The sequence below is a fragment of the Astatotilapia calliptera genome, chromosome 16 (genome assembly GCF_964374335.1).
Source record: "Astatotilapia calliptera chromosome 16, fAstCal68.1, whole genome shotgun sequence".
Taxonomy (NCBI): domain Eukaryota; kingdom Metazoa; phylum Chordata; class Actinopteri; order Cichliformes; family Cichlidae; genus Astatotilapia; species Astatotilapia calliptera.
This window is the reverse complement of record NC_137437.1, coordinates 31,069,348-31,086,388: the sequence shown is the minus strand read 5'-3', so window position 1 is coordinate 31,086,388 and position 17,041 is coordinate 31,069,348. Positions and strand designations below refer to the sequence as shown.

General features: G+C 40.4%; 2 protein-coding genes across 6 annotated transcripts in view; one reads left to right on the top strand and one right to left on the bottom strand.

Annotated features, from left to right (window-relative positions):
- glsb (glutaminase b) overlaps positions 1-9,238 on the bottom strand; it is a 41,335-nt gene extending 32,097 nt beyond the window's left edge. For 3 of the 4 annotated variants that reach the window (XM_026145982.2, XM_080290488.1, XM_026145983.2), the window contains exons 1-3: positions 8,925-9,238; positions 1,174-1,270; positions 800-921 (exon numbers count right to left, since the gene is read on the bottom strand). In XM_026145982.2, the coding sequence (XP_026001767.1) occupies positions 800-921; positions 1,174-1,270; positions 8,925-9,238 (533 nt within the window). The remainder of the gene's footprint in view (positions 1-799; positions 922-1,173; positions 1,271-8,924) is intronic. The other variant, XM_026145984.2, reaches the window with a different exon arrangement.
- Positions 9,239-9,291: 53 nt separating this feature from the next.
- fkbp7 (FKBP prolyl isomerase 7) lies at positions 9,292-15,948 on the top strand. Of its 2 annotated transcripts, XM_026145985.2 has the most exons (5): positions 9,292-9,426; positions 11,239-11,407; positions 11,670-11,821; positions 14,034-14,161; positions 15,358-15,948. In XM_026145985.2, the coding sequence occupies exons 1-5, from the start codon at positions 9,348-9,350 to the stop codon at positions 15,517-15,519; spliced, it is 690 nt and encodes a 229-aa protein (XP_026001770.1). In that variant the 5' UTR covers positions 9,292-9,347; the 3' UTR covers positions 15,520-15,948. The 2 variants fall into 2 exon arrangements, with proteins under 2 accessions (XP_026001770.1, XP_080146619.1); XM_080290493.1 differs by lacking the exon at positions 9,292-9,426 and having other exon boundaries at positions 11,006-11,407.
- Positions 15,949-17,041: the final 1,093 nt, after the last annotated feature.

Below are 17,041 nucleotides of genomic sequence, written 5' to 3'. Positions count from 1 at the left end.
GTTATTTCAGTTATTGTTAAGCAGTTATTTTTTACTTTTACTTAAAATTTCCAGGGAAAACACTGCCTGTGCTACTTTTGTGCTCACATTTTACTTGTGCTGTGTCACTGTTATTGCTGCTCCTGGCGCCTTCTTTCAATATATTCCTACTTTGAAGTAGGTAATATGTCATCGGTGACAGTAGCTCACTCGAAAATGAGAATGAAAAACTCCCTTGTTTTTCTAATGCTGCTTGCAAGCATGAAGAAAATGTTCAGTAATTTCTGGCTGACAATTAGAAAGACCAAAGAAAACAGTCACAATTTCACATTCTGTTCACTTTGGGTTACAAATCAAGCGCACCACCTTATTTACAGCGGTGTGCTTTCACCCCTCCTGAAAGCCGGAGAAAACGTAATCTTCACTCATGCTACAATGAAATGAAGGCTTTCACTCACTGCAGCAAAATATTGCTAAATATGTTAATTTTAAGGAAATCCTTTTTTTTTTTTTAAAAAAAAGAAGAAAAATGAATGCTTTAAAGTGAGTAACTGATAGCGTTAAATAACTGATCGAGCAGGCCCTGTGAATGAAAAGCTAAACTAATTCTGCACAATCAACTGCCTACTTCACACTTGATGAATATATTTTTGTACTCATATAATAAGGAAATTCAAATACTTGAATTTGCTTATTAATAACACACGACCATCAACATGTGCTGAATTCTTTTTGAGGCTGCTGTCAGTGCAGTTTCCTTGAAAAAATGAAGAAAAAGGTGGAGATAAAAAATAAATAACGCCATAACGAGCAGCCTCACTTCTTGAAAAGGTGCCTGTCCAGTGTAACGCCATCTGAAGTCTTCTTTAGAGTTTCTTTCAGTGTTTCCATGCACTCCTTCAGTCGGGGATCTCCGGAACGAAGCCCCGTGGCTTTCAGTGCCTAAAATTAATTAAACAAAGAAGTTTTGGTGAATATTTTCACATTTTTAACACAGAAGTCAAAACTGTTTGGATGAAATATTCACATGAATTCTGGGAGTGAAAAATGTAAGTTTACAGCCAACCAGCAGGTTTCTAGTTTTTATGTTTTAATTGATTTATTTCAATTAAGTAACATGTCTCCTAACACCCAGTTGCAGTGCACCATAATAACTCTGAATGTATGTGACCAAACTGAATCTGAAGGACTTACTGTGAGAAATTTGTGAGCAGGAATCGTCTCTTGACCTTCGGCCACTGTGTAGAAAAGCAAATCCTCCAAACTCGGGAGAATCCCTGCGTTTCTTCTCCTGGGATAGAAAGAAAAGACAGAAAGGAGGCAATGATTAAGTCCCCAAAGCAGTATCGTCACCTAAAAGCACTTTACACACGAGCTCTGATATAAAGTAACTGCAGCCTCTCAGGGTCGTTGACACACAGCAGAATCGCCCTTTAACACAAACCACACTATACCGTATTCTCACTTTTCAAGCCAGTGTAAACACAGAGCTTATCTTTGGCTGTTGATACAGCCATTTACACATTAGTGACGGATCTAATAGAAATAAGCAGGCCAAGCGTTAGTGACAAAAGGTGTGTGTGTTTGTTTATACAGTAAATCCGAAAAACGGCTTTACTCTTTATAAAACGCCACATTACTGAGTCTATCCTTTTATAGATGTAAATGAAACAGCAATGATGATGATTCATGAGGAGATGAGATGACAGATGTACTATAAACAATATGACTGTTTGTATCGGAGACAAAGTTTAAATTGATACTTCCGGCGCCGTCTCGGATGGCAGCCTGTCTAACATGCTCTCTACAGTTGAAAATTACTTTCCTATTTTGGCGGGTCCTTTAATGTTTGTAGGAAAATGCTGACAATGTTCTATCACTCTGTGGTAGAGAGTGTTGTGTTCTTTGCAGCTGTGCTGGGGCAGTGGGGTGAAGACAGCCGATGCCAACAGGCTGAACAAACTGATTAAAAAGGCTGGTTCTGTCCTGGGTGTCAGACTGGAGAACCTAGAGGAGGTGTCCGAGAGGAGAATGCTAAAAAGGCTTCTTTGTATCATGGACAACCCCTCCCACCCCATGCACGCCTCCATGATGGATCATCGGAGCACACGCAGCAAAAGACTCATTGCCCTGAAATGCAGAACTGACGGCCACAGAAAATCCTTTGTACCGGAGGCAATAAAATTATACAACTCTTCCTCACTCTGTAGGTGATTTTCCTGAAGATTAATAACAAGCTATTCTGTTCCCATTCAGACCGTGCAATATCACCCAACAGTTTTTTCATTGAATGTTTGTTTCATCTCCCCATCATATGCTGCTACTCTTGTATCCATTTGCACAAAACTATGTCACTTTTACAATCACCTGCACTGATAGCTAAGCTATTTATTTTTCAGGATATAGTTATACTTTTACTTGCTACAGTTATTCGATATTATATTTTGCACTATCCTAATGCATATTACTGTATACTTGTATTCTATTGTACATATTGTATATCTTATTACTCTCTTCCTGTCTCTCTTGCTGCATTGTGCATGTGTATGACAAAAGAATTTCCCTCGGGATAAATTAAGTTCTTCTTATCTTATCTTAAATGGTTTTGGAAGGAAGAGAAGATGAGCTTTAGAGGAATATTTGGTACAGCTCAATCCAATAGAGCATATTTGGGATGTGATGGAATGGCAGACTGACATCATGAATATGCAGCAACATTGCTCAGCAAAATTCCTGAGCAATGTTTCCAGCAACTTGTTGAATTTGTGCTGTGATCTTGTGAAATTATATCTGAGGGCAAAAGTGGGCAAATTCAGTTTTAACAAGGTGCATCTAATAAACTGTCTGGTGAGTGTGTCCTTGTGTGTATGTGCTGCCATATTCTGGTGCAACGGTTAAGTCCATGCACATTTATACTTTTTCCTTATTCACTGAATTGAGCTAATGCATTAAACAGTGTACACTGTCTCCACTTAAATAATGTTGCAATAGAAGCATCTATAATTACATAAACCCCCAAACTACGTGACCGCTGCACACAGGTTTGGTGGTTGTGTCTGGATCAGACCTAAATTCCAGAAATTCTCCCGTCTTTGGTCCCGTCCAGCCCTCGGAGGCTCTTGGATTAATAAAACCAACACTGTGGCTCGTTCACACGCCGGGATGACACCGCAGCAGAGGAGAAAAGTTAGCTCGGCACAGAGAAGCATTCAAACATCTGGATTTTTTTCAAGACACCAACAAATTTAACCTGGAAATAAATAAATGAGCCACCAAAACTTTGCACTGCACAGACTAGATTTAGCTCTGCCAACAGCCACATCACCATTTAAAATCCCAGGATTCACCCTGCGCTCCTCCCTGCCTTCCTCTCATCTCTTCCTGTTCTTCACAGAGTAAACACTCCACATTCAGCCGAGGTAACGACAGCCAAACGTGTGCAAACACACCCAGATCGACTGAAATGCCGTCAGTCGGGCATGCATGATTCAAGAGATTTATTGACCCGACATCTGCCTCTGCACGCACAGCAACAATAAGAACAGCACACAGTCGAAAGGAAACTTGCATGCGATATGCATCTAAGATAAAGTCTCCACTCTCACATGTGCTAATCTGAGACACTCTTAAGCACAACCTGCCCTCTGATGTATTTCACGCTGCTGAGCAGTCATTCAGACTCTGTGGAGGAGGGGTTTGCACTGAGATCTTTCTGCTCTGAAACTTGCAGCAGCCACATGGCGGCATTTTGTGCAGAGCCGGCAGAAAACACGAGGGCGGCTTCATGTAATTAAACTCCACACATCAGTGTGGGTTCATTAGTCATGATGAGGCCCATTTAACTTTTGAATTCATTCATTTATCAAAACTAATAAATCTCCACTTGGGATTCTCAAGTCATCTACCAGAGCATCCATCACAGAAGAGGTTTAAACAGGATGTGACCACAGACTGGACATCGACATGGATCTAGCCACTGTTACGCCGCTCATTGGTTTCTCGAGTTTCAACATTAGTGTTCAATATACATCACAGCATCTAATTATCGCTATTGGCATAAATGATCCCTTATACACCTTTTTACTAGCTAAAAGTGTCCTGAACCATTATCCTGAGGCGATTAATTCAAATTCAGAATGAAGAGGGTGTTCATGGTCATCAAAAATAGGCTGGGCTTTCCTTAAAACAGCCTGATGATGCAGCTTAACCAATGAAATTTGTTGTCAACCAGTAATTTTTCCAGCAGCTCTAACAATCCTGTTCAGTTTGTTCTTAATTCCCCCAGTCAGGTTACCATACCAGACTGAATTATTGAACATAAGGATGCTTTCAATCAAGCTCACATAACTGACACAAGCCTCTCAACTTTATCTTTAAGAGCTGATATCACTAATAATGCTAATCAATAAAGGAGGAAGCAGTTACTTCTACCTAAACCTGCTTCTGGATGTTTTAAGTCATCTTAGATCATGAGTTTAAAATTCTGGTTGTACCATAGGGCTGCTCGATTATGGCAAAAATGATAATCACGATTATTTTCACTGAAATTGAGATCACGATTATTTGACGATATTTATTTAACCCTTTAAGACCTACTATAGAACCAAGTCCACCAGAGCTTTTTTTTTTTTTTTTTTACATGCTGTAGTGCCATTTGTGGGAGCATTTCAAGTTGCTAAACATCAATACAACTGTTATAGCCCATATTTTAATAATATGTATGCATTAAGTCCATAGTAATTACATAAATTGCAAAAAAGTGCAATAAACTACAAAAAAAATTGAAAATCACTTTTGTTTTGTTTACATATATTTCTACTTGGAGAAATTTAAGAGGCTTATCCCTCAAAACTTTAAATACAATAAAGTTGCAAAAAATAGTTTACAACAACAGGAAATTTATTTTGAGTGTCTTCATAGTTTTATTTTGGAGATACAGCAATTTTTATATACTGCAGGAAAAACAAAAAACAATCCTATGATGCAAATTTGCAAAGAAAACAGCATGTGCATCATTTCACTGTGGGAAGTGTTACGAACAGCTGATAGGAACGGCGAAGCGTGTTTCTGGAATATTATGTTTTTGTTCCTGCAAGCGCTTTTTATGCAATTTTTGCAAAGCTATATGTGGAACGAAACCGTGACCGAGGACAAGCTGATGGCATCAGATGTAAGTACAACTCCTCCGGTTTCATATGCAAAACAAATTATTGCGCTAGCTTACACGGTTCAGGTTCTACAGGGATTTAAAAATAGTTACGCAAAACGGAGCGTGCTGCTCTGACCGGCTTTAAAGGGTTAACAATGACTTTAAAAAAATAATATAAAATAGTGTGCAACACCACTGAAGTTTTTTTTTTAAACTCTCTTTTCAACCAACGGCAGTCACTCTCCAAATAACTTCTGCTTAGCTTTCCGAGCTTCCCTCGGGTCCTCTTAATCAGCGGTCTCCAACCTTTTTTGCGCCACGGACCGGTTTATGCCCGACAATATTTTCACGGACCGGCCTTTAAGGTGTCGCGGATAAATTAGGGAGGGGCTAATAATCGGCTCAGTCATTTTTAATGATCGTTGAAAGCCCAGATCGTAATCGTGATTAAAATTCGATTAATTGAGCAGCCCTATTGTACCATATTTAACTCTTTGTTTCGTGCAGATTTCCATTGTCATTTGGTGGTGTGTATTTGTATTTGTGTACAACTGCAGTAAAGCTAAATCCTTCCCACAGAGAAACCTGTCAAATAGTACATAGTAACCTCCACAGAGAGCATCAGGACTTCTGCTGTAAACACTTCAACATTGGGAGTCTGTGGGGACTGATTTACTGCTGGAGCCTCAAGTGGACATCAGAGGAACTGCAGTGCTGGCTGCACATGCAGGAGTCTCAGGTTTGTTTGGATAGCAGCCACCTGAAGTCTCTGTTCATACACTTTTCCAAGTACTCCAGGTTCACCTTGTAGTTTAAAGCAGCAGGAAGTAGATAAAGGCTGAATCTTTACTTTACTCAAAGCTAACTTAAGCAGAAAAACTGACAGCAGTGTCAAGCCCTATTGAAACCCTTGGACTGGTCCACAGATGACTGAATGAACAAGCCCCATTTCACAGAGTCCAGTGGTTTAAGTGCCCGAGTCTTACAGTTGTCAGCAGCAAACATGAGCTGAACTAAATGAGCAAATCCACCAGACGGTGTTTAACCAGTAGATGGGTAAGGGCTGAATACTGCCTTGAACACCTTGTTTGTCTGCATTTGTCCCTGTAAAAATCCTCACGGACAGATGGCTCAGTCCATCTGCAATTGGATGACTGCTCACCAGTGCATGCAAGAGCTTCCTGGAAACAAGAGCTGAAGAGTAGTCTTCTTTCTGTGCTCTGCTTCATCAGGAGTGCTTTAGCAATGACGGCTGCCCTCTGGACACCCAGTCACACAAGAGTAGACACACCATAGTGCTCATATATCTGCCAACATCAAAAATCAGAGTAACACCTAACCAGACCTCCGGTAAATGCAATTAATATTTAACCCATTGTTTTACATGGATGCTGCCATCACGTGAAGCTTCTGCAGCTACAGGCTCAGATCAGGCAGCTGCTGGCCATCTACTTTAAGACAGTTTGACTTGTTTTGCTTCATTTCGTGGCTTCATTTCACTGAGGGCGGGGCTTACGGATGCAGCCGGAGGACTGGTGGAGCAGACTGGTTCAATTTCAGTTTTCTATTGACAGGAATAAAAGAGGTTTCAGAGAAAAGTGTGCGATTACAGGACTTTTTAAGATGTGCAACTGCAGCCTGACTTAGCTTTTCCTCCTTACCTCACTGGCTGAATATTCGTGGGTATGCAACCCTGCTGTACTCATGCAAATAACAGAAGGAGAAATCCTGCTTCACCTTCGGTGTGAACGCACCCGTGCCAAATATTTAATGACTGTATATAATGATGATTTCATCTGCAATGTCTCAGTCATGCAGTAATGCTGTGATATACTGTAAAACCTTATCACTACCAAATAATTATATTTTTTTGCTTTATTTATTAATCACACTGTTTTAATAAACATATCACACTTGATTTCATAGAAAATACTGAGATAGTCTCCATCACATACTGACATCAAGTCTAAAAATATCCACATCTCAGCCACTCTTCATGTGATGACAGCTTGGTTTGACCAGCTACTCCAGGAAACACATCAGCCTGTGTTAGATACGGGTTCCCTGATGGGTTTCCTGCAGTAGCTGTACCTACTCTTATCTAAAGCACTGAGAAACAAAGACTACAAGCTAGAGCAATAACTGCATGTTGTGTTGCTTTCATTAAGCTTCATTATTTCAGACAGGAAACCTGCTGACCCTGAGGGATTATGTGAAGAGTGTCTTGGGAGTGCAACATGTGCATTAGCAAAGCAAAAACCAATATCGTACATCTGTGTGGTGACGCCACCCTGTCCATGTGAGTCTTCATTTCGAGGTCAGGAAATATCTCATGAATTTTTTCCAGCTCGCTGCAAAAGGAACGACGTGGCTGCAGGCAGGCAGCTGGAGGCTGCCACAGATGTGGATTTAACCCCCCCAAAAAGACTCAATCATTAGGATTCATTTTTTTATCTGATGACAGCTGCAGGGCTGCTACTTAGTAGGAAAACTTGTGAATTTTTACCAAAGACACCAAAAATTCCTGCATTTCTCATCAGTTTGTAAATTGTGGCATTGGTATTGTGTAAGGTCAAACATATGGCAACACAAGGAAGTCCAAACTAGTGAAAACTGCAGAGACGTCATTAGTAATTCCAATTTTTAAACAAAATATTTCTTTTGTACTTTATTTGAGGTGAAATATGTTTAAACTTTACAGTATTTCCCATTTTTAAATGACTAAAATTACCTTTTCTTCTTTCCTACAATACTCAGAAGTGAAGGCTTTGTGCCCTATTAGAGTCACAGCCATCCTAAAATCATAATGCAGATCTAATTTTTAAATGATACGGTTTTATTTCTACTTGATATAGTCCGCTAAAACTAGGCCCATCAACTGACAAAAAATGGCAGGACTATTGTAATGCGTCATTAAGTGGATGTGGATAAATATAAACAGCATAATGTGTCCTTCATTCAATGCTGTAATGGTTTTATGTTAAAATACATGTTTTGTTGTTGTTGTTCTTGTTGTTTTGTTTTCTACAGGGAGTTGATCGAGTCTGTTAAGTTCAACATAAATAACCTGGGGAGCAGCAGCAGCAGCAACGCTCCAAATGTGACCTCCTTAGTGAAGGTCACAGTAGAAACCACTAGAACCTGCTCTGCTTCCTCCCCAGAACAGCAGCACTCCTTGTCGCAGCGAGCGAAACTAAAATAAAAACACGTGCATGTGGATGATCGTAGCTCAGTGAGAAGCTGAACCCGGTCTCCTGAAGCCTCGGTGTGGACCTTTTTACCCTCTGCTTCACGGCCTGCTGCTGTTTCACTTTCACAACTGTTGGCCCCCGCTAAGTATTATCTCCTCTGGGGCAGGCAGCTAACAGGACAACACTTACAGATTGGCGTGGTCAACTCAAAATCCCGGTAGAGCGGAAGTGCCCTGATGCGGAGTATTTGAAGACGTGAACATTTTTTATCGCCACCTTTAACGAAGCCGGTGGAGCGAACACGTCGCACATGGCCCGAGAGCCACTGATGTCCCACACAGGCTACAAGCTAGCTTATTTTTTTATTTATTACGGTTTATTTAAAATGTCTTAAATGAAGGGTTAAACCTGTAAAAATCACATTTAAAAAATAAGTAAACATTTACATTTTAAATAAAGGGACATTTAATGCGGTCATTAAAAAGTGTTCGCGTCGGTTAGCGGTCGCAGCATCCGATCGCGTCACGCACAGACGCCAGATGCGACGTCATGGCATGGCAGCGGGCAACCCGGAGATCTTCTAGAAGTATTTTACTGAAACCTACTTGTCGCTGTCCGCTTCGCCGCCGGCTCCATCCTTCTTCAGCTGCTCCTCTACCTCCTCGGCTTCGGTTTTCACGCAGTAGGAGCGGAGAGAGGCGGCGCGGGGCGCGGTGCGGAGAGCCGGGCGGTGCGCGGCGGCATTGAGGAGCTTCAGAGGAGCAGATGTGGCTCTGGCATCAACGGAGGTGGCGCCGAGGCAGCAGAAGCAGCGGGAGCCTGTCGGCAACCAGGTCTTCTCTCGGTAGACGGGAAAGGGACGCTTGAGGGTGGCTTCAAACAACTCCTTCAGCACTGTCGAGGACCTAAAATGTAACATCTCAATCCTGTCGGGCAATGAGAGAGAAATTCGTGATTCCTAATAAATCCGAGAGAATCTGCGAGGCTTCTGAATAGCGATTCGAAGCAAGTTGTCTGTCCGAGCGGCGATGACTCACAGACACCGGCTTCCACAAGTATATAGAGCGGAACAGCCACGCCCCATAGCTTTTTATTGGTGGAAATACAGTTAAGTAATTATGACGTACCCTATCAATTCTTCTTCTGTGTTTTTTTTTTAAAACTGCACCATCGGATATATGACCTATCAATATATGACTATGTTTTTACAACATGTTTACAGAGAAAAGGTGGCTTAATTACGCTGCTTTTACCGGGTTTATTAGAATGTTATTAGATTCATTCATTCCTTATTATTCCGTATCATTATCATTATTATTATTATTGTTGGTGATGGTGGTTTTGTAGTTGTTATTATCATTAAAGGAGACTTGGTGGTTGAATGAAAAAGTACAAGAGAGAATTCGAAGGAAAAGGCGTATAATGAGTTGTATGTCAGGCTAGACGCTAAGGAGCGAGAAAAGGATTTGTAGTGATTGGCAGGGCATATGAAGCTGGAGAGGACGTGCAGCAGGTTAGGGTAATTAATCCTAACAGAAATCTACTAATGAGTGACGAGAGTGTGCTGAGATGATGGAAGGAGTACTTTGAGGAGATGGTGAATGAAGAAAATGAGAGAGGAAGACAGTTTGTGAATCAGGAAGTGCAGAAGATTAGTGAGGAGGATGTGAGGGCAGCTTAGCAGAGGATGAAGAGTGGAAAGGTAGCTGGTCCAGATGACATATCTGTGGAGGTTTGAAGGTGTCCAGGAGAGAGGGAAGTTGACTTACAGATGGATAAAGTTGATGACATGAGGGCAGCTTAGAAGAGGATCAAGTATTTCCCATGAAGTTATGGGAAATAGTTATTCAAGCTATGTTAATAAGAAGGTTGAGTATCTGCAAGCAGCAGTATGACTTCATGCAGAAAAAAGACCTCTACAGACGTGAGGCAAAGAAGTATGTGAGCGTGGAGCACGACAAGTATGAGGACAGTGATGTTAAAGTTTTCGCTGTGACTGAGCGGGTTGGACAGGATTAGAAATGAGTACATCAGAGGTACAGATCAGGCTGAGCAGTTTGAAGCATGGAGGAAGAATGTGGAGACTCCAGGCAGGAAAAGAGGAAGCTCAAAGAGAAGATTCATGGATGTTGTGAAGGAGGAGATGCAGAGGGCTGATTTGAAAGAGAAGATGATACACTGTGGCACAGTGTAAAAAAAAGCATATACTACTACTACTAATAATAATAATAAAAATAATAATAATGATGATGTGTGCATTTCAGTTTATTATTATTGTGCTGTACGCAATAATAATATAATAATATTAATAACAATAACAAAATAATAATGATTATTACATATTAGCAATTATGACTAAAATTATACTTATATAATTAGATTTTAATTAATGATTGTGATTTTGAGTATTTTAATTATTATATAAAATAATTATTATTATCATACATATTGAGCCTGTGGAGCCATTGCTTTTCTTCAGGCAAAATTTCAGTGGATTCGGGAAAAAGGCGCAAACTAAGCAAAATGTGCAAATTCAGGGAATCAAGTGTCTAACACTCACTTTTGCAATGAGCACGTATTCTGTAGTTTTATACAGCAATATACAGCTTTAATGTAAGATTTCGGATGCAGAATTAACATCACATTATTTATTTGTTTGTTTTTATTTACGTAATAATTCTGCAGCTCCAGTACCTTTTGAGAGCAGCATTTCTGCCCTCGGTATAGTCTGTCAGGAAAAGCATGCGCAGTTTCTCCAACCCAGGTTGATCCCCTGGCAGTCAGAACTCAGGGTATTCCGGCCAACGTCTCATACGTCCTCCTCAGTGTTCAAACGTCACCTTCAGAAGTTGCCACGAATGCAAAGCGGCATGATGTGGAGGTTACTGAGCTGCACAGTGTGCCTGTTTGTGTCCGCAGGGCTGAGTCTGCGGCCAGTTTCGGCCGCTGAAGAGGAGCTGGACGGAGAAGTGGAGACTGAAGTTTTATTTAAACCAGAGGAGTGCAGCCAAAGGAGCAAGAGAGGAGATCTGATCAATGCTCACTACGATGGGTTCCTCGCCAAAGATGGTTCCCAGTTTTACTGCAGGTCAGTGCTTTGAAAACAGAGTTATGTGTTAGTCCGATGTTAATTTGGAGTGAGTAATGAATGCATACTTAATCCTAAAGTCCTCTTTAATGTGTGTTTAAAATGCTGAAGCTCTATTTAAGCTTTAAGTATGTTAAAGTGTAAAGGGATTGGAAACATTCCTCATTTCAAGTTTAAAGCAACCAAAATTAAAGTGCACGTTTAGTCAAACTTATTCAAAGATTGTTGATGTTCTTTGTCTCTGCTTTTATTTCTGTTTCAGTCGTACAGACAAAGATGGACAGCCTCAGTGGTTCGTTTTGGGTGTGGGACAAGTCATTAAGGGACTGGATGATGGGATGATGGGCATGTGTCCTGGAGAGAAGCGAAAACTAACCATCCCATCAACCCTGGCATTTGGAGAAAAGGGCAAAGGTAAAAACATCTAGGTGGTGGTAGGTGTGCTGATTATGTATTTCCCCACAAGGTTGGGGATGTGATTTTAAGGTTTTTATCATGAAAACTCAGTTATACTCAAGGTAAGGCCTTAAAAGGTTATCAGCAGTCTGAGTTTTAAGTTGCTTCTATCATTTCCTGTTGTGGTGTTCCCCAGGGCTCAGTTCTCGGTCCTGTTTTATTTTCTGTCTGTGTGCTTCTGTTGGGTCCAATAATCCATTAAGCAGTGACTGTGAAGACCCATAGAGGCCTTTATATGACTGTTTCAGAGGTTGAGAAGTACAACTTGTGTAAAAATGTGGACACCTCTTTAAACAAATAACTAAAAAGTCCTGAGATGTAAATAAAAATGTTTTCCATGAGCTTTGAGTTTCTGCAAGTTGACTTTGTTTCAGTGATTTGAAAGCGTTGAAGAAATTAAGTTTAAGTAAATCAGTAGAAAATCTTAGTGTTTGCTTCAAAAATGAGCTACAGCAGCATCTGTCTTTTTTATTATTCATTACATACATACATATGCTGTGTTTTCTCAACTCTGTTTTGTGTGATATTAGTTGATTGTTGCAGGTCTGCCTTCATGCTGTCTTATCTTCTTTTACAGCCCTTTAACTGAAGGGAGATCACATCCCTCGCAGTGTTTGCTACTCTTCTCCACATGGCATGTCCTGTAAGCATGCAAAGATCTTTAAAGGTCTCCTCTTCGTTTCTTCTTTGTATGTGTTGGAGAACTTTTGGAGGAGTAATAGTTGATTCTTTGATTAATACTAACTACAGTCCTCTGATAGTGGTGTGTTCAGTCTGGGATGTTGCATTTCACCCTTTGGGTGTGAAAGAAATGTTTCTTCTGCTTAGAGTGCATGTTTTAGTTGCCCCCTGCACTAGTTGGCTTTATAATGACCCACAGACACTGAAACAGAGCTTCACCGATTCTTCTCTCTGTACCCTCTGTTATTCTCTGTACATTAACTGCATGTCAATCTAATATTCTTTTACTCTCTTGCTCGTATAAAGCATATTTTATCTTGTTTGATTTTAACCAATGGCAGTCATTTTCCAAGGTACCTTTGTGTCTTTATTAGGCAATAAAAGAGAAATGGTTTGTAATCTAAAGCATAAGGTGAGAAAATCTAAAGATACTGCAGAATAATATGTAACCATAAAACGTTTGGGTCAAAAACATGGACATGGACTTATGATTTTTCCCAAACAGCTACTAAACAGACTGATGAAAAACAAACAAACATAATTTCACTTTGTAAACACTGAAGAGGAAGATTGTACTACAACACAAGCCATATTATTTGTCAGATAATTACTATTAGAGGCGACGGCTCACATAATACAAACTTAGCCTTAATGTAATTTAGTGGGTGGAGCCAGAGGTTATAAGGTTTGGGTTAATATTGCTGTAAATGGTAGTAGCAGGGCTTCCTGTGCCTGAAGTTACCATCCTGGAGTTCCACAAGTATACTTGGTCCCATCATGCTCACATTTTTCATTAACATCGTGTCTTTTGTAACAGATTGTAATGTCCATAGTTACTCATGCTGAAGATGCAGTTGTGTGTTGCAGAGCTGTGACATAGGGGGAATTAGCTATGGAGACCAAAGCAGATTTTGTATCAGGATGTAAACGTGTTTGTTTCTGCTGTAAAGTCTGGACATTTTAACATAGAAGTGTATGGAGACTGAGTCACTGCTGGAGCTTCAAGTGGACATTAGGGGAACTGCAGTTTTGACACTTTAGACTTTTTCTGCATTGTGTAATTTAATGAGGTAAAAACAGACGTAAGCAGCCGTACATGAATTTTTACATAAGATCAGTTTAAAAAAATCTTCTGGTCTCTTGGGGCTTGTGTAAACCTTTAGATTCACATTTTCAACACACATATTTTTCTTTAAGCTTCAGAGCAGCGTCTATAGTTTTGCTCTCAAATCACATTTTTAAACACACACCTATTCTCCTTGATAGTACAAACAATGCACCAAACCTACTGCGTACTTCCATGCCTTTATATTTTGCACTGATTAAAGTCACTACCATGTTACTCAGTGATTAATGTTTCTCTGTCGGTATCTGCTGTTTTATTCAACTCAGCACAAAAATCTGAAATCAGCAGCTGAGCCACCAATCTGATAAACTTCTTCAATGATAATGAATCATCGGTCATTTAAAATGTTGATGTTTTAAACAGGTCCGGTGCCTCCTAATGCCACCGTGGTCTTTGAGGTGGAGGTCCTCTCTGTGTCCAAGGGACCACGCACCATGGAGGCTTTTGGAAGGATGGACCTCGATAAAGACAAGAGTCTCTCAAAGGCAGAGGTAACTTTATTTTATAACCTGGTAATTACAATAAAAGCAAGGACACAGTTGGTTCAGCTCATGCTTTCTATCATAAAATAAGTCCTCTGTAATCCGATGACAGATGATCCCAATTCCACTTATTCAGCCGGACATTAGTCTTCAGTTCCAGGTCTGAATGCACCTTCAGTCCTAAATGACTGAATAGAAAAGTGAAAAGACAAAAAACTGCAGCACATTAATAAGGCAAGAGCCTGGAAACAGGGTCATCATATCTTAAGAATCAGATAAGCAGTCGAGCAGAATGGGCTTGTTTTATGCTGAAAATCAGGGTTATTAGGAGATACAAATTAGCACCTGGCCCATCTGTGTGCGTGCAGCTTAAACATGCATAGAAAAGACCTTCCTACAAATTTGTTTCTCTGTAATACCAGTCATGAAACTGAGAGAACAAACTACATGATTGTTATGTAATAAAACAGGATCCAGCTCTACATGAAATGTGCTTAGTTGGTCTCTTTTCGCACACGACTCTACCACTCTGGTGTATGTGGGTAAACGTGTGGCATTAAAGGCAAAAAACTGGGGTTCAACCAAAAAAAAAAAAAAACAGCCAAAAAACCCTTTGTCTAGCGTAAAAATATGTGATTCTGTGGCGAAATGTCCCGTTACGTTAGAATCGGCTAATCTCCTGCAGTCTCCAGTTTCATGCAAACTCACAAACACAATCTTGTTCCTGTCATGTGATTCTGGAACAGAAAGTGATGGTTTTCTTAAAATAAACCCGCGTCTTTACTTCTGCAGAGGCTGATCTCGTGGTTTAAATTTAAATTATCCCAAACTTGATAATCTGACTAATAATCCTGCCAGTGCAGTAACACATCAACCTGTTTTCACCAGCCCTACCTGAGATTATGTACCTTGCATGTTTATCATAGTGCATATTTCCACTCCTTCACATATAGTCGCCTCATAAAGAATAAAGGTTGCATATTATGCTCATTATCTCTATTTTATCTTTAAATTATTAACTGCAGTACCAAGAAGCTTCTAGCACGCATGTTGTCTGGATGGGTAATACTGAAAGAAAACAGGAGAACCAGCTGCTGAGGTTTCTATAACATATATATATATGTGATACGTTTCCTGTCAGGCACAGCGTGAGGGCGGCGTTATTAAAATTCACAGTTTACTCTAAGGTGTTTCTCTGTTTCCAGGTGAAAGAATATTTGAAGCTGGAGTATGAAAAAGGGGGGAAGCCGCGCGACGACCCTTTCTACGAGAAGCTTATAGACGATATCTTCTACAAGAACGACGGCGACAGAGATGGCGTGATCAGTGCGAAGGAGTATAACATTTATCAGCATGATGAGCTCTAGCACTGTTTGTTTTTTTTTTAGTTTGTGTGTTATTTAGAGAGGAAACTAAAGGGAATACACACACACACACACACACTTCCACTGTTAGATGTGTACACTTTTTCAGTCACTTTCCGTCAAACAGACTCACCACTTCTTCTTCATCTGGAAGTTTCCTGTTTTTCCCGCAAAGCCTTTTGAACATGTAAATTCAGGCCTGCAGAAGCGAGCATGTGAGGGGGTTTCTTCCTCTTTAGCGGTTATTTTGACCCATTTTGTCGTTGTAATGATTTGGAAAATGTTTGCGGTGGAAATAATGGGCCAGTGACTTGTTACCTGTTTCCCACTGACGTGAAGCCATTTCTGCCTTTGAGAACCAGCCCACATCGTCACTGGTGTGAGTACCCTTCATTCCAGTGTTTCTAGACCGTGTAAAAGATGGACTTAGCTACTCTGAAATCAGCCGTTGCTATTGCTGGTCCATCTGCTTTTTTTAAGGACTGACCACAGTAAAAGTATCCTGAAATATCAGCTTCAGTTTGGTGATAGTCTGTGCATTTTACAGCTTAAAATGTTGACTCAAGAGTTTGGAAACCCCATAAATCTTAATCTGATCCATAATCAATGGTCAGTCCTTGAAAAACCAGGTGGACCAGCACAACCCCACACAAGTGTGATCAGCCTGGAGCTCTTTGCATATTTGCCAATATAGTCTTTGAAATTTATAAAAGGCTAATGGCTGCTCTTCACCAGAAACAAGTTAAAGCTGAAGCATGCCCATGATTTCACAGGACCTGTCTTTGTGAAACCACAGGTAGCGCCCTCTGGTGACTGCTGAAACAAATTCAGGTTTAAGGCACTTGCAGACCATTTTCTATACAGTCTGTGGTTTCTAACAGAAATTTGGGCTGAGGAGGAAACATCTGAGGGCTGCTTCCGGTGGAAAATGGGTAAAAGAGGCCCCCCAAATAATCAGTAGTGACATGGAAACACTAAATGGGATTAAAATTCTGGGGCCTTTTTCTACGAAGCAATCTTTTCCTTATGTAGCTTCACTTAACCTAATCAGGCTAGGTGGCTATCGTCTCGATAAGTCATCCTGGGGTTTATCAGTCTAGGTATGAGTATGCTCACATGAAAGAGCCAGGATTTGACCACTCGCGAACATGCACAGGTGTACTGGCAGCAAATGCCGATGGAAACATGACAGCAGCAGTGTGTGAGAAGAAAAGAGCCGTATGGTAGTAAAATTCTGAAAACTCAGAGCTGTTCTATTAAGACAGAAGATTATTTAGTTATTCCTTTAAGTTGTTTGGATGCACGTACCACAGTCTCAGCCTTATTCTTTCATTTGCAGCCTGCACTGTTTAATGTTCTAAGAGCAAGTAAAGAATAAATAGAAAAAAAATTCAAACTGGCAAAAAGGTCAAGCCTTTAAGGTGTGCATGGCTTAGCCGCCCTGTCATACTATCTTAAAGCTTTCAGAACAATAAAGTTGACTGAATTGTTTGTAGCAAACAGGCAGAAAGGCGAGTAATAAATT

Coding starts and splice junctions, on each gene's coding strand:
- fkbp7 (XM_026145985.2), top strand. CDS start 9,348: ATGACTCACAGACACCGGCTTCCACAAGTATATAGAGCGGAACAGCCA. Junction 9,427..11,238: donor TTTTTATTGGTGGAAATACA/GTTAAGTAATTA, acceptor TTGTGTCCGCAG/GGCTGAGTCTGCGGCCAGTT. Junction 11,822..14,033: donor ATTTGGAGAAAAGGGCAAAG/GTAAAAACATCT, acceptor TGTTTTAAACAG/GTCCGGTGCCTCCTAATGCC.